The sequence below is a fragment of the Piliocolobus tephrosceles genome, chromosome 17, assembly GCF_002776525.5.
Source record: "Piliocolobus tephrosceles isolate RC106 chromosome 17, ASM277652v3, whole genome shotgun sequence".
In the NCBI taxonomy this organism is placed as follows: Eukaryota; Metazoa; Chordata; class Mammalia; order Primates; family Cercopithecidae; genus Piliocolobus; species Piliocolobus tephrosceles.
In genome coordinates, this window is record NC_045450.1 from 21,439,611 (window position 1) to 21,462,657 (window position 23,047).

The 23,047-nt window shown below is 40.8% G+C and overlaps 2 protein-coding genes across 3 annotated transcripts in view; both read right to left on the bottom strand.

The window, feature by feature from the left end:
* The window catches only part of USP31 (ubiquitin specific peptidase 31), a 104,702-nt gene that overhangs the window by 61,413 nt on the left and 20,242 nt on the right, over positions 1-23,047 (bottom strand). The window lies entirely within an intron of this gene.
* Positions 7,589-10,440, bottom strand: LOC111524202 (asparagine--tRNA ligase, cytoplasmic-like). 2 transcript variants are annotated; one of them, XM_023189321.1, is made up of 2 exons: positions 9,878-10,020; positions 7,589-9,798 (listed from the first exon to the last, which is right to left on the bottom strand). In XM_023189321.1, the coding sequence occupies exon 2, from the start codon at positions 9,785-9,787 to the stop codon at positions 8,576-8,578; it is 1,212 nt and encodes a 403-aa protein (XP_023045089.1). In that variant the 5' UTR covers positions 9,788-9,798; positions 9,878-10,020; the 3' UTR covers positions 7,589-8,575. The 2 variants fall into 2 exon arrangements, with proteins under 2 accessions (XP_023045089.1, XP_023045088.1); XM_023189320.2 differs by having other exon boundaries at positions 7,589-10,440.

Sequence of the window (23,047 nt, forward strand, 5' to 3'; positions counted from 1 at the left end):
GCTTTAATGAGATCATAAAAGCATTTTATAAAGTCTAAAACTCTGTACCAATGCTATTATGCAGTTTTGAAAAACAAAAAAAAAGAAAAGAATCACCCTATAATACTACATGATCCTTAAAAAATGCCAAAGAGAAGGAGAAAATATCTAAAGCACTGGTTCTCAATCCTGGCTGCACATTAGAATTACCTGGGGAAAAGTTAAAAATAAAAACCACATCCTGGCAGCAGCCCACTGCTAATTTTTTTTCAAGTGTGACTTATTTTTAATGACTATTTCTAATGTGAAGCCAAGTCTGAGAATGAACACAGCCACACTGGAAAAGCTCTGGAGTTTCACTTCCAAAAGCACCAAAACTTACAGGAGGCTCCTTTGTCATAAGTGCATTACATGACCTCTTACATTATGTTTTATTCATATCTCCAGGACATACCATCTCACATGCATCACTAGACAGTGAACAGGAATAATGTCTTACTCAATATTACTTCCCCAATACCTGGCAAATACAATGTTTGGTGCAAAGGGTAACAATAACAGTTAGTATTTACTGAGTGCTTATACTGTATCAGGCATTACGCTTATTGCTTATAGATGTTGTTTTCTATAAAATTCACCCTTAACGGCTGGGTGCAGTGGCTCATGCCTGTAATCCCAGCTACTCTAGAGGCTGAGGCAGGAAGATCACTTGAACCCAGGAGGCGGAGGTTACAGTCAACTGAGATCGCACCACTGCACTCCAGTCTGGGCGACACTGCGAGGCTCTGTCTCAAAAAAATAATAAAATAAAATAAATAAATTCACTCTTAGGAAATTCCCTATGCTGTATTCTTATTTATAGATGAAAAAACTTAGCCTCAGAGAAACAAAGTAACTGTTCTAAGTTATCACTCTTCTTTTTTTCTATTTTGAGACAGTCTCGCTTTGACCCCCAGGCTGGATCGCAGTGGCGGGATCTCGGCTCACTGCAACCTCTGCCTCCCGAGTTCAAGCGATTCTCCTGCATCAGCCACCCAAGTAGCTGGGATTACAGGCGCATATCACCATGCCCAGCTAATTTTTGTATTTTTTGTAGAGAAGGGGTTTCACCATGTTGGCCAGGCTGGTCTCAAACTCCTGACCTCAAGTGATCCACCTGCCTTGGCCTCCCAAAGTGCTGTGATTATAGGCATGAGCCCACCGTGCCCGGCCAGTTACCACTATTCTTCAACCTCATCTGATTAAAAAAGTCTTAAAATATTTTTGCCCATAATCCTTTTTCAACAAAGTCCCTTAAAATGCTTTGTCCCATGTAGGACTCAGCATCATACAGGGCTCAGGTTCTTCATTCTACATGTCAATTTTCAATTAGACATAAAGCATGACTGAACTACAGCTGTACCAACCCTGAGGCTTCAGGGAATTTATTTGCTTTTAAATAAATCCTTGTTAAGCAGTTTTTGTTTTGTTGCAATTTGTATTTCCTCCTATGACTGAATATGGCCCAGAAACAAAAATGCAGTTTATCTAATTGGGATGTTATTATTTGAGGAGTAAGGAGGAATGCAGATGATGTAGAAAGATCAAGTTGCAGCATGTGAAGAACTATGTCCTGCCCAAGTGTCCCAGGATGCTAGAGAAAGCAAACACACCAGAGACAAAGATCTGACTTTGGGGAACTCCAGCTGTCTCTCATCAGTAATGTAAAGGGGGTGTTCTTCACCTTACAATGCTCAAGCTGCTCTTCCGGTGGAGATTAATTCCACCAACAGTCCATCCTTCCCTGCACAACTTAAGTGGCCAAACGTTGCTGACTCCAAGTTTAGAGTCAGCTCAGGTCACCAAAATGTATTTAACTACCCAATTAACTAACTCAAGTAACTCAAGATACTTTTGAAAGCATCTTCTTTTTGGACTCTTTTTGTCATTTTCCAACACAATCTACAATTCTTTTCAACTATAGTAAAACAAACACTTTTTTTAAGGAGGAAGGGGGGAAATTTTGACTTACAATCAACACAAAAAAGCAAACATGCAGTCCCAATGCAATTTGGTCATCATACAGAAAGAATGGTAATCTGAAAGAGTTAAAAGTTAAAACTGGGCCAGGCACAGTGGCTCACACCTGTAATCTCAGCACTTCGGGAGGCCAAAGCGGGCGGATCACGATGTCAGGAGATCGAGACCACGGTGAAAACCGTCTCTACTAAAAATACAAAAAATTAGCCAGGCGCAGTGGCGGGAGCCTGTAGTCCCAGCTACTCAGGAGGCTGAGGCAGGAGAATGGCGTGAATCGGGAGGTGGAGTTTGCAGTGAGCCAAGATCGTGCCAGTGCACTCCAGCCTGGGCAACAGAGCGAGATTCTGTCTCAAAAAAAAAAAAAAGTTAGAACTGAAAAGTCATCTAAATATCTAATAATTATTATATGTTCCTATCATGAAACATTATAAATGGTTGAGGGTTTAAAAAGCACCAAGTTGTACACTTTAAATACACACAATTTTTATATGTCAATGATATCTCAGGCTGTTTAAAAACAAGAGATAGACCTATGGAGCTTTAAACGAAAGTTTTCCATTTATAGTAAGTCTAAACCCAAAGCCCAGACCAACCTCTGGATCTTAACCACTGGGGAAAGAGACAGCAGCCAGCATCAAAGAAAAATGAGAGAAAGAGAGAAAAAGAATGTATCCCTACGGCTATATCCAGGGGCCTTTTCAGGCCATCCTGGCTTGCCAGGTGGTGGGAGATGAATGCTTAACCCTAGGAAGAGAAAAAAGGAATGGCAGTGGCAGCTTTCTGAGCAAGTAAAAGAAAGTACAGGAGGAACATACAGACTTACAAACTCAGCACAATGGCCCTGCACACAGCACAAGAGCCAATCAATGTTCTTTGCTGAGTAGCGCTCCTCTCCGAAGTGGAAGTAAAGTGACCTATACATCCCAGGAGGCAGAATAAGGTGGAAAAGGCAAGGAGTAGAGGAAATATGAGATAAGGCCTTGAACTACCCCTAAGCCAAACATGCATATATTTCTTCTATAAACACAGACAGATTATATATACACACACAAGAGGCAAAATCCTCTTGATTTTGAATATATTGACATTTGATTATAACAGACCTAAAATGTTTTTGACTGAACAGCTGATTTTATAAGGGGATCCAAAATATTCTGGAAATAATCTTGCATTGACTCATTGTTCTGCTATTACATCTTTATAACTGCAACATCACTTAGTAGTAACTAAGGGAGATTATTCATAAGCAGATCCAGCAAGTTTCACTATAAATTATGCATTCACATCACCATAAACTCAGAGTACTCCCAGTAAATTTTAACTGCCTGAGATACTTGCAAGTCACAGACCTGCTGTGGTACTCTACACAGCCAACCCTATGGATACTTGACAGGCAAACCAGGCTGACTCTTAGGCCTCCAATCAATCACAGCCTCCACCCATTCTTTCAATCCTGGCCACAAGAATCAGATCTCCTAAAAACCAACAAAGACACCTCCAGTTCATCCTGGCTCCAGTTTTCTCCTAGCAAAGTAAAATTTAGAACCTTCCCAGCCTAGGCCTGGCCTGGCCCAATCTTGACCAATTCTAGTCAGTCCAGGCCTTGGTCGTCTGCCTGTCTTATGTGGATGCTAAATGGATGTGTGTGTGAATATATGGACAGTAAAAAAAGACAACAGTGTGAAATCAAAATAGGGCAATTCCCTAGTATCAAAATGCTACTATCATATAGTAATTTCAAAGAATAGCTCAAGCTGTCCTCCTTCACTACTAACCAAAGAAATGCAAATTAAAACAATGAAATGCTATTTTCTACTTAGCAACGTAAAGATTTCTTTTCTAACTGCAACAGTGGGGTACCACACATTCTTAGCAATGCTAGTGGTAAAATCCTTCTGTAAATAAGGTAATAATATGATTTAAGAGCCTTTGAAATAGATAACTACTGAAAGGAATTTCCTCATTTTATATAGCCTCAAGAAATAATCAAAAGTGAAAGGTTTATGTGGCAGATCCAAAAACTGAAAAGTTTTTATGACGAAAATTACTGATAAGACCATATAAAATAAAGATCACATGATGAAAATCTGGATATATGGTTTGACATCAATTATGTTATACACAGGAGAGGGGAAGGCAAGTAAGTCAATTTTATTATTTCAACTTGCATATATTTTCCATGTTTTCTACAATAATTTAGGCACTAGTCTTACAGAAATAGATGTTATCTCATATCAAATTTTAGCAAAAGAACCCAGACACAAAAGAATATATACTTACTGCAAACCAAAACCACAATGAGATACCACTTCACGCCTACTCAAATGGCTATAACGAAAAAGACAGACATTACCAAGTGTTGATGAGGATAAGGAAAAACTGGAACCCTCACACAGTGCTCGTGGGAATAAAATGGTGTAGCAACATTGGAAAAGAGCCTGACAGCTCCTCAAACAATTAAACACAGTTACCATATAACCCAGCAATTACATCTCTAAAATATACCCAAGAGGAACAAAAACATATGTCCACATAAAAATCTGTATGTGAATGTTCACAGCAGCATTATTTATAATAGCCAAAGTAGAAACAACTCAAATGTCCATCAGCAGATAAACTGTGAAATATTCATATAACATTTTGCAGCCATAAAAAGGAATGTAGTATGATATATACTACAACATGATTAATCTTGAAAATATGCTAAGCGAAAGAAGCCAGACGCAAAAGGCCACATATATGATTCCTTTTATCTGAAATGTCCAGACTAGATAGAGACACAATGTAGCTTAGTGTTCATGCAGGGCTGGAACGTACAATAGGGAGTGACTGCTAGTGAGTATGGGTTTTTCTTTGGGGGATAATTAAAAATACTCTAAAATTGATTGTGATGATGTTTGCACAACTCCAAGAATATAACCTAACTGTACACTAAATGGGTGAATTAAATGGTAGGTGAACTGTATCTCAATAAAGCTGTTTTTAAAAAAACGTATACTTATTTCACTCATAATAAAGTCCAACAACAGACAAAACTAATCGATGGTGTTAGAAGACAGTCTAACTGTCTGTTTAATCAATAGTGTTAGAAGACGGTCTAATCGATGGTGTCTGGAGTGTTAGAGATGTCCTATTTCTTGATCTGGGTGACAAATTATCACTTTAAGATAATACATCAAGTTGTACACTAATGACATATATATTTTTCTGTATGTACGCCATACTTCATTTAAAAAAAGTTGACATCAGGCTGGGCACCGCCAGCTCACGCCTGTAATCCTAGCACTCTGGGAGGCCAAGGTGGGTGGATCACCTGAGGTCAGGAGTTTGAGACCAGCCTGGCCAACATGGTGAAACCCTGTCTCTACTAAAAATATAAAAATCAGCCAGGTGTGGTGGCACATGCCTGTAATTCCAGCTACTCATGAGGCTGAAGCAGGAGAATCACTTGAACTGTAGCAGGACAAGCCGCAGACAAAACTCCTCAGACACTGAGTTAAAGAAGGAAGTGTTTTATTTGGCTGGGGGCATCGGCAAGACTCCTATCTCAAGAGCCGAGTTCCCCGAGTGGGCAACTCCTGTCCTTTTTAAGGGTTCACAACCCTAAGGTGGTGAGCGTGAGAGGGTCGTGATCCATTGAGTAAGCAGGGGGTACGTGACTGGGGGCTGCATGCACCGGTAATTAGATCGGAACAAAACAGGATAGGGATTTTCACAGTGCTTTTCTAATACAATGTCTGTAATCTATAGATAACATAACCGATTAGGTCAGGGGTTGATCTTTAACTACCAGGCCCAGGGTGTGGCGCCGGGCTGTCTGCTTGTGGATTTCATTTCTGCCTTTTAGTTTATACTTTTTCTCTCTTTGGAGGCAGAAATTGGGCATAAGACAATATCAGGGAGGGTCTCCTCCCTTATTCCCCACCTTTGAGACTCTCACTCAATAGTGGGAGTTCTCACTTTCATTTTTACTACCCATGTCTTCTTGCAAGACAGACTGATAGTGATTAATACAGTACACTTGTGCTGAAGCATTCTGGTGAACTAAGGTAGTGATGAAGTTTTTTATCATTTGAAGAAATACAGGTAGCAAACAAGGGAGCAGTAAGTAGGTTCCTACTACTATTATAACTCTTATTATAAAAGTTTTAAATCCTCCTAGCATTGGGAACCATTTTCTAAACATGCCCCAGGATCAAATCCATGCCACACTTGCACGGGCACATGTGCCAGTTCTGTCATATCTCTAACTGTCTTCAACTACTTGCCCTTGATACTCTGTGTGGAGGCAGCAATTAGTAAAGTTAAATTTCCTACAGCCCTCTCCTTCAGCTGATAGCAAGTAGTCAAGAGCTAATCTATTTTGATAGATAGCATTTCTCATCTGAGTTTCTTGCCGGGCCAGAATAGTCAAGGTTCTGTCAGTTTTATTAGTGATTATTTTTAAGACGGCTTGTAACCGTATGATTCGGTTGATCATGTAAATGGGGGTCTGGTATGCCCACAAGTCGTCTTGTGCCTAAGTAGCAGGCCTATAATATTGTATGATTCTCTCAGGGTGCCATTTCTCATTTTTTAAATTTCCTATAGCTATGCTTCTCTTTTCATGGGAAGCATAGACAGGGAAGCCCAGGAGTTTGCCTGTTTTTATGGGCAGTCGGAAGAAAGACCGTTTAATAGTGCCAATAACACAACTACTTGTCTGCTGGTCAGGCAGCTTAGCATAGGCTCTATGTCCAGATATCCAGTATAGCCCAGTGGGGTGCCATCCAGACCCGGTGGGACTCTGGGTGGGCCTGAAAGGGCTGCAACTTTGGAAATTTACTGAATGGATTTTTCTCTGTGTGGTTTGAACTCCACCATGTAGTCTTCCTACAGGAAGGGTGAAGTCCTCCTCCACTCTTGCTATACAGTATTGTCTAACGATTGAGGCCTTTAGGACCTAGAAGTGATCAGGGTGATTCTTTTGGGCCGGAAATTCATCAGGAACTGGGCCTGTAGGTACTAATTATCAGGCTTCCTATGGCCATTGATCTCCTATTACAGTTCCTTCACATATATAACACAAAGTGCCATTGAGAGACTGGACTACATGCTCAGTTAATTGCAAAAACAAATTTCTTGTTTTTCATGGAATTTCTGTTACTAGTACTTTCAGTTTATCACAGAAGCTTTGAAATACTGGCTCAGGAGAGCGTTTATAAACTTTTTCTCAAACTACGATATTTATTTGAAGATCCAGTCCAGCTCCATCAATTTTTAGGGTTACACGTTCCCCTTATTTCCAGCGAGGTTCAAGGGGATTGGTTATTACTAGCTCTAAGGGGTTACATTGTACCTTAGTACAGGAAGGGCCATTTTTTCCTTTCTGAAGGTGGACTGGATCCTTTTCATTTTTTTTTTTTTTAATCCAAGTGGCCTAAATGACACAAGACCGGTATTTACATTTATTTCCACACAGTCCTAATTTATGACAGATGTACTTATTTTCTGCCATATAGCCTCTTTTCTAATTAAGAGAACTCCACCTTATTCCTAACTTAATATTATTAATTTGATTACTATTAATTTGATGCGCAGGCATCAAATATTTTTTTTTTTTTTTTACGGGTGTTCATTTATTGACTGCTGGGAATACAGCCTATTGAGAATACATGACGTGCATTTGGTGGAGAAATCAACTAAATCTGAAATGAAGCCATTCAGTAAGCCTGCTGTGAGTTAATAAGGTAGCACAGACTATATCTAAGGACATGGTGGGGGCAACTCAAACAGCCACTGAAAATTGATATTAAGATTCCAGCTACAAATTCTTTTGGAACTTATTTATTCTTAATTACTCAGGAATTACCAGGAAAAAGGGAACATCAGTCTGCCTCTTTACCTTAAACTAATGCTAAGAGGGATATTGTGAATCACTAAAGAATTCTCCCCAAAATTATGCTCTTACTTCAAATCTTTTAAGGCAATTCTGTTTTTACAAATTCTTCCATATTAATTTGTATGCCTCAGAATTATAAGCAGCTATGTAGACTTAGAAAAGATTAATAACTGATACAAAAGACTATCATTTGATTCTAGTGTCTACTGCTGAATTATACTGTGTTCTAATAGGAGCAGATTTTTACACCATATTGCCAATTTCTTCCCCCAAGATTTTTGCTTTAACTCATTAATGCAATAAAATAAATCAAAGAATTCCAGGTATACTTAAAAGCACAGATAGATTAAGTTACTGGAATATCTTACACCATAATCTAAAATTGTTGAATTATATATACATATAACTTGAACAAAATGAATAACTCGAATAAAGTGAATAAAATGCTGGAATGTATCCTTAACTACAGTTTCATGCCAGGTATTTCCCCCAAACTTCATAATAGATATTTTTTCTTAAGATGATAACCTTAACTCGATGTTCAGGTGATTTGAGGTACTTTTTACAGTAGTAGAAAGAAACACAGAAAGAGAAAACCCCAATGAAACAAAAAAAGAAAGATTCTGGCTTTTTGTTTTCTTTTTTAAAGAGCCTGTTCCTTTCATAACCTTTCCTCCACACTTCTGGAGAAATTGGTTATGGCGTGCAGCGCTGGACAAACCGAGGGTATAAGCACACGTCTCGGATATGATACCTATTAATCCATGTTAAGAATCGCTCCAAGCCCAAGCCATATCCTCCATGTGGACACGTGCCATATTTTCTCTGATCTGTACACCAGTAATAGGGTGCAGGGTCAATCCCTTCCCTTTTATAACCTGCCATTATTTCTTCAGCATCGCAGGTACGCGTTGAGCCTCCCACAATCTCACCAACATTGGGCATCAACACGTCGACAGATTCAGTAAGACAGGAATCCTCAGGACATCGCTGCATGTAGAAGGACTTGATCTCCACAGGAAATCGACACAGCAAGATTGGTTCATTAATAGTGTCTGTCATCAGTCTCTCAGGAGCTTCTGGGATATCTTCTCCAAATTCATAGAAAGTTCCATCTTCTTTCTTTATATCATGTTCTTTTAGCCAAATGATAGCATCTGAATAGTTCATCCGTTTGAAAGGCCGTTTGGGGGGCTGAAAGTTCGGGTTGAGCTCATACACTATGCTCCCTGCAGGTGACTTCAATATTCGATCTACCACATCACAAATCAAGTCCTCCAACCGGTTCAGGAGGTCGTCAAAGGTCAGGAAAGGACACTCGGCTTCCACGTGAGTGTACTCAGCCAGGTGCCTTCGTGTTCTGGACTGCTCTGCCCGGTATGACTGCACAATACAAAAAACATCTCCCAGGGCTGGGAGGCAGGTCTCCAAGTACAACTGAGAGGAATGAGTCAAAAATGCCTCTTCTCCAAAATAGTCAAGCTTGAAGAGTGTGGCACCACCTTCTACTTGTGTTTGCACTAATGATAGAGGAGTAACTTCATAGTACCCCCTATCAAAGAAGTGATCTCTAAAGCACTTGGTGACCATGGATCGCACTTTTAGGATTTTGGACATGTTTTCTCCTCGGATCATCATGTGTCTGTTGTTGAGCTGGACGTCAACATCAGACTCCTCATTGATCAGGTTGTCAGCTCCTCCAGCAGGGGCCAACCCAATTAGCTCCCAGAAGTCACAACTCAGCTCATGGCCACCTGGAGCCTGCTTGCCCTTTGGGGTAAGATTTAGCATTCCATACACTGCAACACTGCTCTCCGTGGACAACAGTACTCCATTGCAGCACTGACACGACTCATCCGCCAAGACACACTGAAGATAACCCGTACCATCTCGCAACACCAGAAACATTAAATTCTTTCCTTGCCTACACAGCCTGTGGACCCAGCCAAACACCTTTACTCTTTGGCCTCCATATCCTTCTAATGCACTAATCTTCACACATTTTGGCTCTGGGAGACCTGGATCGTTTTTAATGGTAATCTTCTTTGCTTCTTCCAGGTTCTTTTCTCTTCGTAAACTATCTTCTGCCTCTTTCTTTTCCTGGGATTCACTCTTCATTTGTTCCCTATGCCACATCTTTTTAAAGTCCTTCAACTGTGATTTAGAAATAACATTCCACCTCTCATTTTCTTTTTGTGAATCTACGTAAATGGTAGGAAATGGTTCTTTTCCTACTGTCATCAAAGCCTTTAGATCAGTTTAAAATGGTTTCTCCTTGGTTCCATCTCCCGTGGCATCGCTTCCCTCTTGGTCAGAGACGTACAGCTCTAGCACCATGCCTGCAGTGGCCCTGGTCACCTCCAAGGACATAGACTGCAATACCGCCGACGTCTTAATACCCCGACGTGCACCAACGGTTTCCGCGACTCCGGCATTGCATCAGAGAGCCAGGCATCAAATTTTAAGGTGACTTGTTTGGGCACCCCTTTTTTTTCTGTTTTGGCTAACACTTTACTCGTATCATTTATGAACCCCTACCAGTCTTCAGTTCTTAATCTTATTTTAAAAACTGTGGTCATGGGAGGCTCAGATGGGTCATAACACACATCAGGTTGGTCATTTCCTGGGTTACATACCTTGTATAGAAAAACATAATACAAACAAGTTCTTTTTAGAGTTCCAGTACACTTATAATAACCATAAAATAATAGAACCATAGCAACCTTTTGTCCTACCTCACTGACTTGATGTATACACTGGGAACAGCCCTCAGTTGAGGAAGGTCAGTTGAAGTCCTTACTGTACAAGTCCAAACTTTAAGGAAAATGAGTCCCACAATGAATTTCCTTATGCTTCTGCCATGCGTGGACCAGTCAGCTTCCGGGTGTGACTGGAGCAGCGCTTGTCATCTTCTTTAGAGTCACTGTGCAGGGGTTGGTGAAGCTGCTCCCATCCACGTACTGCTGTCTACTGATGTTTAAGGATGGTCTCAGAGGTTGGGCCTGCTAGAATAAACTGAGTCCAACAGCTCTACACAGTATGTTCAACTGGGCTCTCTGATACCAGGAGCAAGGTGGTGGGTTTTAGGGTGTTGCAAACTTCAATGGTTATGTGGGGATTTTCACATAGCAAGCTTTGGTACTTGGTTAATCTAGCATTTGTTAACCAATGCTGTCTTTGGTATTTATTAAAGTTACCACAGCATGGGTGGCCTTTATATTCAGGTTTTGCCTAAGGGTTAGTTTATCTGCTTCTTGTGCTACCAGTGCTGTTGCTGCTAGGGCCCTTAGACCTGGGGGCCAGCCTTTGGAAACCCTGTCTAGTTGTTTTGAGAGATAGGCCACTGACCTTGGTCAGGTCCCCACAGTCTGGGTTAAAACTCCAACTGCCAATTTTTCTCTTTCTGACACATAAAGTGGAAGGAGTTTTGTCAGGTCAGGTAGCCTCAGCACTGGGGCTGACATGAGTTTTTCTTTTAACTCATGAAAAGCTCGTTGCTGTTGGTTTAACAGATGTAGTTTATCTAATCTATATTTTTATTAACTGTCACCCACCAAAATATTGACTTAAATCCTGCAGCTATTTGATTTCAAGCTTCAAACTGATCTGGTATTCCTTGTGGGACTCCAATTACGTCTCAATAGACATGAGAGTCGAAGGACCCATAAGGGGCTTCTCTTGCTTTACAATGTCTTATTTTTTTTCCTTCTTGTTGATGAAATGCCAAGGTGAAAGGCATAGCCAATTGGACTAAAGTACAAGTGCCACTCCAGTTATTCGGCAGAGTGTCCAGTAAAGGTCCACCACAATACCACCACACACCTGCTCAGGGATGAACAAGGGCTGACTGATTGATAAGCTCTTGAAAATTCTTAAGCTCACCACATCCCTTCAGGTCTCCAAGGAATGCTAAGTTTCCTCCCTGTCGTGGGAGACATGAAGCGAACCTAGTGTTGGGAGACGGAAGCTGGATGGCCCTCGGGGGCTGACCCGCAGGGTGCTGGACTTCCAGATATAGCAGAGAGAGCTTGGCATGACTTATTACTCCAGGCTGTAGAATCCTGGGAAAGAGCTACCATGCAGCCTACGCCTGGTCAACTGGAGGACCACCTTAGTGGAAGGGGGACAATCAGGGCCTCTGGCCTGCCATGTGCACAAGCATAACAATCACTTTTGTTTAACGTGCAGACGGAATATTGATACATTTTAACCAGGCATTTGCATCTTGGTATCCTGTCTTAATTGCTAAAGTTTAAGTCTTTAACTTCTATGATCCTCTAGTAAAATGAATGTATGGTTTCAGGAAATTACAAAAACCAGTTGGGGCAGTCCATCCTTGTTCTTTAGTGGTCCACAGAACATTGGACCAACCATGGCATGAAAGCTCTACATCGGGGGCAAGGCTCCTCGTTGGCACTGGGGTCTTTATCGAAATCTCCCCAGATTAAATGGTCCTAGTTTACTAATGCCCAGTCTGAGGAGAGTCAGGAAGGACAGAGGTACTCTTCTGAAGTAGAGAGCTGTCTTTGACTTGGCAAGTCCCCACAGGGTATAAGAAGGCAAGCAATAAATGCAATAGTTTGAGGCGAAATTGACTTGGTTATGTTAATAACTAGATGGTCAGCAATAAAGCGTGGAGCGAAGAAAGAGTAATAGAATAGATGAAAAGAGTTAGATTTTTCTTAGCTTTAGTTTAGTAGGATTTTCCTCTGGGACTATGGCCCACAGCTCTGGAGCGGGTGGTGCTTTCTTGACTCGGGTGTGATGAGTCCATCCTATTTTGCTATACGAACAGCAGTCTTGGTGGTTAGCAGCACAAGGTAGGGTCCTTCCCAGGCTGGTTCGAGTTTTTCTTCTTTCCACCTTCTGATGAGAACATCATCTTCAGGCTGGTGCTGGTTTACCGCAAATTCTAGGGGTGGTACATATGCTAAAAGACTTTTAGTTTTGAGGGAAAGGAAAGTGGAAGATGAACCAAGTATATAATTTCTAAGAAACTGACCTTTTGTTTTAAATGTGGGAACCTTGGCAGTGGAATTCACAGTCCTTAGTGCCTTTTTACTGAGAAATTTCCTTTAGCATCTATTTTTATTAGTTTTTAGACCAAAGAAAGCTAAACACCATTTTATATTTAATAATGCTTTTTGTATGATTTTTATACCAGATAAGCTAAATTTCATCTTTATGTTAGTGTGTTATTAATGTTAAACCTAATTTTAACAAAATCTTGTAGACATATTTATCTAATTTTTAATGTTTGACTATAAGGTAAGATTTTATGGACTCCTTTTAACCTTTTATAATTTTTGCTACAGAGCAGGTTGGTGCTTTACAAAAAACTCGTTATGCTTTTACTTGAATGTCCAGTTCATAGAAAAACTGAATGATACTTCTTTAACTTTAGCTAATATGTTTACACATAGAATTTTCTTTACAATTAACATTTTAAAACTTGCTTAAACTTTCAAAACAATAATTTTTTTTAACTTTTTAATGCAGGTAAAATGTATATTCTTATGCCTCCTTATAATCCTTTTACTAAAGGTATATTTTACTTTTCGTATACACCTTGCACATAAACTGTTTTGTTTTTTTTTTTGTTCAGTAATTTTACATTCAGGAGGCCTAGTTACTTTTAAACTATACAACATTTTTCGCATAAATACTTTTTTTTTTTTTTTTTTTTGAGACTGGAGTCTTGCTCTGTCCCCCAAACTGGAGTGCAGTGGCCGGGTCTCAGCTCACTGCAAGCTTCGCCTTTAGGGTTCACGCCATTCTCCTGCCTCAGCCTCCCAAGTATCTGGGACTATAGGCGCCCGCCACCTCGCCCAGCTAGTTTTTTGTATTTTTTAGTAGAGACGGGGTTTCACCGGGTTAGCCAAGATGGTCTTGATCTTCTGACCTTGTGATCCGCCCATCTCGGCTTCCCAAAGTGCTGGGATTCTAGGCTTAACCCACTGCGCCCGGCCAAATGCTTTTTTTAACACACTTTTTTTAATAACCTTTTTTTTCTTTCACTACTTTTACAGGGAATTTTTCGACATGGCTTAACTTTCTGACTTATTACCAACATTTCTTTAAACAACCAGTTAATGTATTTCAGGACAAGAATTTACCGCATAACACCCTTTTTATATAAATTTCGCCACCCCCTTTTTTCCTTTTTTTTTTTTCCCCGAAGATGATAACCATTCTTTTCCAAAACAAACCCTTTTTTATGTCTGTGGACTAGACTGTCTAAGGCCACAAGAATAGAAGTTATTACAATACATGTTACACTGTTAAATTTTAGCCAACTTTACTTTTGTTGAAAATCTTGTAAGTTTGGGATTTTAATTATCCTTTGCTATAAATAAGACCGTGTTTTGTCCACATTAGAATTGGTATAGATGGCTTTTTTTTTTTTTTCAATTACCCGGGAGGAACCATTAATCTGTTCTGAAGGGAGTTCCTCCTAGGTCTGGTCAGACCTTCGTATGGTAATTAAGATTTAGATCCCCTGTTAGGAAACCTGCTGGGTTAAGGGAATTTTCAGTGGTTAATGTTAAATCAACTTTTTCTCTCTTTGACTTTGTCTCCCTCTCTTTGACTTTCCTTTTGTCTCTGTCTCTTTCTCCTTCTCTGCCTCTCTCCTCTCTCTCTCTCTCTCTCCTTGACTCCCTCTTTGTCTGTCTCTTCCTCTCTCTTTTTGCCTCTTTTCCTCTCTGTCTCTTTCCTTTCTCTCTCTCTGCTGGTCTTTCCTTGCCTCTGCCAGCCACTTATGGTGCTGTTCTCTCAACCACTGTGTGTTGGAGGCGGGGTGTCTAAAACCAGCTGTAACCAAGTGTCTATGTATGGGAGCTGGTCTGGGTGCCCTGGCTTACAGGTTACCTTGTGCCATACCTTTGAAACAGGGGGCCTGTCTAGGCTTCCTTCTAATGGCCAACCTACCTCTGATGCTGGCCAGTCTATTTTACACAGAGTTTTAAGTTTTCCTGGTGTCACAGTACTCCATGGTCTCCCTTAAATCTTTTTCTTGAAAATTTTCAACATAGTTCCTAGTGGGGTGGGCTTACTTTGTGCCTCACCCATGTTTCCTCCAGACAAAACACCACGCTCACACCACACGCACACCACAAAACAAAGAACTAGTAAAAAGGGTACACATACACTTTTGTAGTTTACATCAAACCAAAATCAAAACCAAAATCAGAGTATCCAGAAATCCACGTCAGGTCAAAATCAAAACCAAAGTATCAAGCAATCCAAGTCAAGTCAAAAACAAAAACCAAAGTGCCAGTACAGGCACACCGTGGGTGATCAGGCCACACTTCCACTCAAATGGAGTAGGCAAGTTCCCAAGACCAGTCCTGTCAAGTAATTTAAATCAAGTCAAAACCAAACCCAAAATCAAAGTGCTGATAAAGGCATGCCATGGGTGATGAGGCCATGCTTCCACTCAAATGGAGTGGGCAAGTTCACAAGACTAGTCTCACCAAGTTTCAGATGTCCAGACTCCAAGTACCAGTTCCTTCCCAGTGTTCATCCACTGCATTGACCCTCCACAGGGGCCTGCCACACACTGCTCTGGCGAGGCATCCCACCAGGGCAAATGCCTACCCAGGAGTGCTCTCAGGATCCGCGTGGCTCAGGCTGGTCAGAGTCCCCCACAGGGATGTTCCACAGGACAGGCTTAAGCCACCTAAGGAGCTGCCTCAACAATCCACCAATCACCTCACTTTCTGGTTAGGGAACCAAGAAATGTAACAGGATATGCCACAGACAAAACTCCTCAGACGCTGACTTAAAGAAGGAAGGGGTTTATTTGGCCGGGAGCACCGGCAAGACTCCTGTCTCAAGAGCCGAGTTCCCCCAGTGAGCAATTCCTGTCCCTTTTAAGGGCTCACAACTCTAAGAGGGTAAGCATGAGAGGGTCACGATCCATTGAGGACGCAGGGGGTACATGACTGGGGGCTATATGCACTGGTAATTAGATAGGAACGAAACAGGATAGGGATTTTCACAGTGTTTTTCTATATAATGTCTATAATCTATAGATAACATAACCGATTAGGTCAGGGGTCAATCTTTAACTACCAGGCCCAGGGTGTGGCTCCGGGCTGTCTGCTTGTGGATTTCATTTCTGCCTTTTAGTTTTTCCTTTTTCTTTCTTTGGAGGCAGAAATTGGGCATAAGACAATATGAGGGGTGGTCTCCTCCCAAAGAACCTGGGAGGCAGAGGTTGCAGTGGGCCGAGATCATGCCACTGCACTCCAGCCTGGACAACAGAACAAGACTCCATCTCAAAAAAAAAAAAAAAAAAAAAATGTTGATATTAAAAAGGAAAAACACTAAAGTTTCTTAATTTAGTCAGACTCTCAGGCCCTAACTCAGTTTAGTTAGTCTTATTTAGAGTCGATTCTATTTATCTAGTTACTTAACTAAAAAGCAGATTAGAAACTGCAAAAGAGTAGGGCATGGTGTCTCATGCCTATAATGCCAACACTTTGGGAGGCCAAGGCAGAAAGATCGCTTGTGGCCAAGAGTTTGAGACCAGCCCAGGCAACAAAGAGAGACCTGGTTTCTACCAAAAATTTAAAAATTAGCCAGGCATGGTGGTGCACACCTGTGGTCCCAGCTACTGGGGAGCTGAGGTGAGAAGATCACTTGAGCCTGGGAGATCAAGGCTACAGTGAGCCATGATCACACCACTGCACTCCAGCCTGGGAGACAGAGTGAGATTCTGTCTCAAAAAAAAGAAGAAAAGTACAAGAGGAAGTAGGAGGTACAGGATCCCAGAAATAGGATAAAGCAAGAGAAAACTAGCATGAAGGAAGACGGTAGGGAGCAATGAAAGGAAATATCATAACAGAAATAAGAATTCGAACAATATAGCAATCCGGAATCACTCAATAGGGTCTATGTAGTCCCACTTGCCCCAAAAGAAACTTCCATATTACCTAAAAGGAGATCAATCAATGATGTTCACAACAACCCTAAATTGCCAAGGAACAACTGAGTATGTCTGGGATTCTCACCCTGGCAAAGAGTACAGAATAATATGATGAAGCCATCTAATCAAAAGAAAAGGTTAAAATTGTAAGGATCTGATGTTCAAATAAGTAATTACCTCAGAAGTCACTTACGTAAAAGACTCATTCTCCAAAATGCCAGGCACATGGGTTATGATTGTGTTATTCAACGATGATACAACGGCACAGAATGTATCAAACTGAGAAGTGAGTGCCCTCTCGGAGACAGACTCTTCAGTGAGTCATCTGGCACTATGACACTGGAGATATAAATAAATACCACCTCTTCAAAAACAGTCTGAAATTCAAGGGGTCATAACCTAGAGCATCATGGCCAGGCACAGTGGCTCACGCCTGTAATCCCAGCACGAGGTTGAGGCAGGTGGATCACCTGAGGTAAGGAGTTCAAGACCAGCCTAGCCAACATGGTGAAACCCCATCTCTGCTAAAAATACAAGTTACTTGGGAGGCTGAGGCAGGAGAATTGCTTGAACCCGAGAGGTGGAGGTTGCAGTGAGCCAAGATCATGCCACTGCACTCCAGCCTGGGTGACAAAACAAAAAACAAAAAACAAAAAACCTACAGCATCTACGCATCAAAGGTAAGCTATAATACAATCAGACTTGCAAAGCTAGACCCAGAGAAAGTGTGGAGGTGGAGCATACTTCTCTTCAGCACTTAGCCACGGTGATATTTTGCAAGATCCTCTCTACACCTCTGTCCTACCAGCCTCCCTTTCCTATGTCCCCGAACTGCTGTCACAGGCTGGGTTGGTTGGTGTGCTGGTTGGTTGTTCTTGCTAAAATGTTTTCACCACTCAAGTGTAAAGGAGCCAATGGTTGTTAAACACCATGATCTGTGAGGATGGTATTACTATGTGGCAATGAAAAGGAAAATATGGAAACTGAGGCTCAGTGACCTGTCCAAGATCTCAGCTGCACTAGGAGTCTCACTACATTCAAAACTCACAGGGTCCCCGGGCGCGGTGGCTCACGCCTGTAATCCCAGCTCTCAGGGAGGCAGAGGCGGGAGGATAGCTTGAGCCCAGGAGTTCAAGACCTGCCTGGGTAATACAGCAAGACCCCGTTCTCCACAAAAAGGAAAAAAAAAAAAAAAAAAAAAAGACAAAAACTCACAGGCTCACAGATTTTCAACAGGAAAGGAGTAGCCTCTGACCCTGGCTGCCCTCCTCCTCCCCCAGCTCTACCCTCTGAAGCTTGAGAGAATCCGGGAAGGGGTGGGGACAGCTACAACAACTTAACCAGCTGCCTGACATCACAATAGAGCCTGAAGGGTAACTAACCCCTTCCTCCAGCTGGATATGAAATAAAAAGCAGCCAAATACTCCTTTCTTTCCCAACTGCAGGGAAATGAAGCTACTCTCCTTTCTTCCTGTCACTATTAAAATTGTGAAATCATTAACTAGTAGATATTTTCCATGAGCTGTTGCTTTTAAAGGAGTCTGTCCTTTTCCTTAGCTACCCTAGTTTATTATAACTTCCATGACACAAAGACTCTAAAATGAGGAAGATTTACCAAGTTGTCACTGTACTGTTAAAAAGGAACTCTTACTTTAGAAGATTAAAGAACTTTCCAACTTAATGTATCTGTGTAATTACTGGGAGCAACTCTGGTCAAGGAATAAGTTCTTACTATTATTCTCTTCCAGCTACAGAGAGCCATAACCTTCAAATAAAGAAAGCGTTGAATTTCCTTCTCTAGAGTTTGGAAACAGCCTTTCTCTACTCCCATTCATTGCTCAAAGTAAAGTAAATAGAGAAGTTAATTCCCTGCTCATTCATTTGCTCATGAATATGCACACGAGGGATACCAGTAGTTACTATGGGGGTTAAAGGGAATCATAACAACCACACACGGTGCCTCATGCCTATAATCTCAGCACTTTGGGAGGCCGAGACGAGAGGATCAGTTGAGGCCAGGAATTCAAGACCAGCCTAGGCAATACAGCAAGAATCTGTCTCTACAAGGAAAAAAAAAAGTTTTAATTAGCTGAGAGTGGTGGCAAGCACCTGTTGTCCCAGCTCCTCCAGAGGCTGAGGTGGGAGGACTGCTTGAGCTCAAGTTTGAGGCTGCAGTAAGCTATGATTGCACCCCTGAACTGTAACCTGGGTGCAGAGTGACACTGTCTCCTAAAAAAAAAAAAAAAAAAAAAGGCTGGGCATGGTGGCTCACACCTATAATCATAGCACTTTGGGAGGCTGAGATGGGTGGATCACGAGGTCAGGAGATGGAGACCATCCTGGCTAACACAGTGAAACCTCGTCTCTACTTAAAAAAAAAAAATTAGCTGGGCATGGTGGTGGGCACCTGTAGTCCCAGCTACTTGGGAGGCTGAGGCAGGAGAATGGTGTGAACCCGGGAAATGGGGCTTGCAGTGAACCAAGATCACGCCCACTGCATTCCAACCTGGGCAGTAGAGCGAGACTTCATCGCAAAAAAAATAAACAAATAAATAAATAAATAAGGTACTCAGAGAAGTAAAGGTCTACACAGAAATACCTCTGTCTCCAACTATAAAACAGAAATTGTAACACATGCATCTACCTTACAACATTATAAGCAGCAAATAAAATAATCCACGGTGCAGGACATGTGATAAGCGCTCGTACGTCAGCGATATGAAAAAAGCAAGAGGAGAAAATTATCCATAGTGTGCTACAACTTATCTAACTAAGAGAGAACATGAATACACACCCATATATGAATACACACATATATTAATATATACCTACACATACTGCCTTGTATTTAAATACTGAAAGAATAAATCATAAAATTTAGGCAGAAAGGCAACAGAGTGGAAGGATCAGAGACAGAGCTAGATTTCTGAATAGATCTTGTTTTGCAGATTTGACTTGAGGCCATATATTGCATTTTTTAATGTAATTATGATGCAACAAAATCAAATTTTAAGAACCAATCTACCAAAATCAAAAGCAAAAAAAGAAACAAATGGGCCAGTGTGGTGGCTCACTCCTGTAATCCCAGCACTTCGGGAGGTCAAGGCAGACGGACTGCTTGAACCCAGGAGTTCAAGATCAGGCTGGGCAACATAGTGAAACAGTGTCTCCACAAAAAATAAAAAATTAGCTGGGCATGGTGGTGAGCACCTGTGGTCCCAGCTACTCCAGGGACTGAGGATCACTTGAGCATGGGAGGTAGGTTGCAGTGAGCTATGATCGCATCACTGAACTCCAGCCTGGGCAACAGAGCAAAATTCTGTCTCAAAGAAAAAAAAAAAAGAAAACTTTATTAAAAAAAAAAAAGATTAAAAAAGAAACAATTGAATTTTTTTTTTAGATGGAGTCTCACTCTGTCGCCCAGGCTGGAGTGTAGTGGCGTGATCTCAGCTCACTGCAACCTCTACCGCCTGGGTTCAAGCGATTCTCCTGCCACAGCCTCCCAAGTCGCTGGGATTACAGGCACTTATCACTGCGCCCAGCTAGTTTTTGTAGCTTTTTTTTTTTTTTCTTTTTTTTTTTAGTAGAGACGGGGTTTCACCATGTTGGCCAGGCTGGTCTCAAACTCCTGACCTCATGATCCAGCCGCCTTGGCCTCCCAAAGTGCTGGGATTACAGGCGTGAGTCAACACACCTGGTTGAAACGACTGATATTAATTACATATTCTGTTGATGACAAAACCACACAGAGAACTATTCCAAGTAACTTTAAAACACAGTAATTTGTACTATACAGTCCTAGTAGAATATATGCTATGGACAAAAAAACTACCAAATAAGTCTTAAGCCATTTTCAAATACTAACACTGCTGGTGGTAGTATTGGGATTATTATTCTGAGACTTAGGAGCATACTGTGGGATAAGGCAAACGAGAGTTTATGCTGGTGTTACAAATAGGATTTTCAGCATGGGAGGAAGGAGTCACAGATATAAGACCAATGAGGGTCAATAAAACCCCGAAACCCTGTATTGGAACAATTAGTGTGAATTTGTGATTTAGCTTTAAAAGAAATCACCCCTTTCTTAGAAACCATGTGCATCCCTCATGCCTCAACTGTGGTCTCTCAATATCACTGTACCAAAGAAACCTGATTCCAGTATCTGGAAATGACTGATTCCCAATCTGATACAAGAAATGATAAGCCTGGAACATCTTAACATCCTTGCATTCTCGTTTGACATCCCAGGCTACTAGTACAGTGTCAAAACGACTTGACGGTCGACTTGTCCCACTGGCCAAAAATGGGACAACTTTGAGCATCAATAAGGTTAAAAAGTATAACTGACTGAACACGTCAAATATGCTTAAACCCATGAGTTCATAAGGTTACAAAAATTCACTAAACACAATTAGAAATCAAGTAATTATTTTGAAAACTGGAAAATAAAGGAGGGGGGAAGAAATCAAGCTTTTATCTAGCCTTTCTTCTGCAAAATTTACTTCAGGGAAACCAAATAACTGGACAAGAGTCTCTGCAGAAGTGTTCCAGCTAACAAGTAAAAAAGGAATGTTAGAATTATAATTTCACCATTTTAAACTCTTAACAAATTAATGGATCAGGGAACAATCATCAGTGACTCTTGGCACCACAAGAGATAGAACCAAACAGCGCAGGCTTTCTGATGGAAGTTTGTAACACTACGCACAGAAAGTTTTGCCAAAAAGAGGAGAAGAAAACCTCAAACGTGAGTCTCTAAACCTCTGGCTCTAACCACCATTTTACAGGAAATACATGGACAGAGGAACATCTTAATTGACGCTACTGGAATATAATACAAAAAATCAAGACAATGAAGTTTTTGTTGCCAGTCCATGATGACATTATAGAAGTTGAGAGTAAGCATTTAGAAGTATTTACAAATTAAACCATAACTTTATGTCTACTGAATTTAACAATTTTTTAATGGGGCTGGTCTTATATATGCCTTTTTTATGCCACTTTTCTATTACTTCATTTGTATTGTATCTTACAGTCCACAATAGATTGGAAATTTTAAAAATTAGTCCTAAATCACAAATAATATGAAAAGTTTTGCTCTACCAGACAAACATGCATTCAACAAATAAACTGACAGGAAAAATAAATAAGAGACAGAACGTGAGAGACAACAGATGTATCAATCCATTGAAATTTTGGAAACTTATTTGGATTCTTATATAAAGTGTAGGAAATATATATGCACAGTTGTACACATATATGTGTATGTACACATGTGTGTGAGAGACAGAGAAACAATATCAGAGAAATATGAACACTGGTGGATATCTGATGATATCAAGAAATATTAGTTTTCCTTAGGCAGATAATAGCATTATGATTTTTCTAAAGCATCCTTATCTTTTAGAAATATATACTTAAATATTTATGGATGAAATGCATTTGGAATTTGCTTCAAAAGTTTGGGGGGAGTACAGGCAAAGGTTATACAGATGAAATAAGATTGTCCACAAATTGGTAGTTGTTGAAGCTGGGTGACAGGGAAATGCAGGTTCATCATACTGATCTCCCCTCTTAGTTACATATAGTTGAAATGTTCACAAAGAAAGGTTTTCTGAACATTTGGCTATTACTACTATTAAACATAACTAAGAGGGAAATGTACAAGTACTTTAACACGGTTCCATGTAAAATGTGATCTGCTTTCAAATGAGGGAGCCATAACGTTCAACTACAGGGGTGAGGAGAACTTTAACGTAGTAAGAGTAATTTCTAAAACGAGTAAAATGGGGGTGTGCTCTGGACCCAGGAAGGAGAAAACAGAAAAAGCATGACAGGTGAGAGGGTATAGGGCACAAACAACAGCCAGCAAGGTGGTCAGGGGACTGTGAAATAATAATGCTAACAGATTTCTCTATACTAGGCACTGTATTAGGCACTTTACATACATTTCTCACCTATTCCTGGTTATCAATCCTATGAAGAATGCATCACTTGCCTCAGGTCTCAGAATCTGAACCAAAGTCTCTGATGCTACAGCTCTTTCCCTGTGTTCCTCTGCCTTTCCAGGATAGGGAGAAGACAAGGTTTCATCATGGGAAAGCTTAAATACCAAGCTAAGAAATTTACATGGTACTTTGTGTATAAAAAAGCAATGGTAATTTTTGAAAAGAAAAATACTGTAATTTCAAGTAAACTTTAATAAGATTCATCTGGCAGCAATCAAAACTATCAAT

Bases quoted from the DNA above. Each gene is read 5' to 3' on its own strand.
- LOC111524202 (XM_023189320.2), bottom strand. From the start codon at position 10,120: ATGACAGTAGGAAAAGAACCATTTCCTACCATTTACGTAGATTCACAA.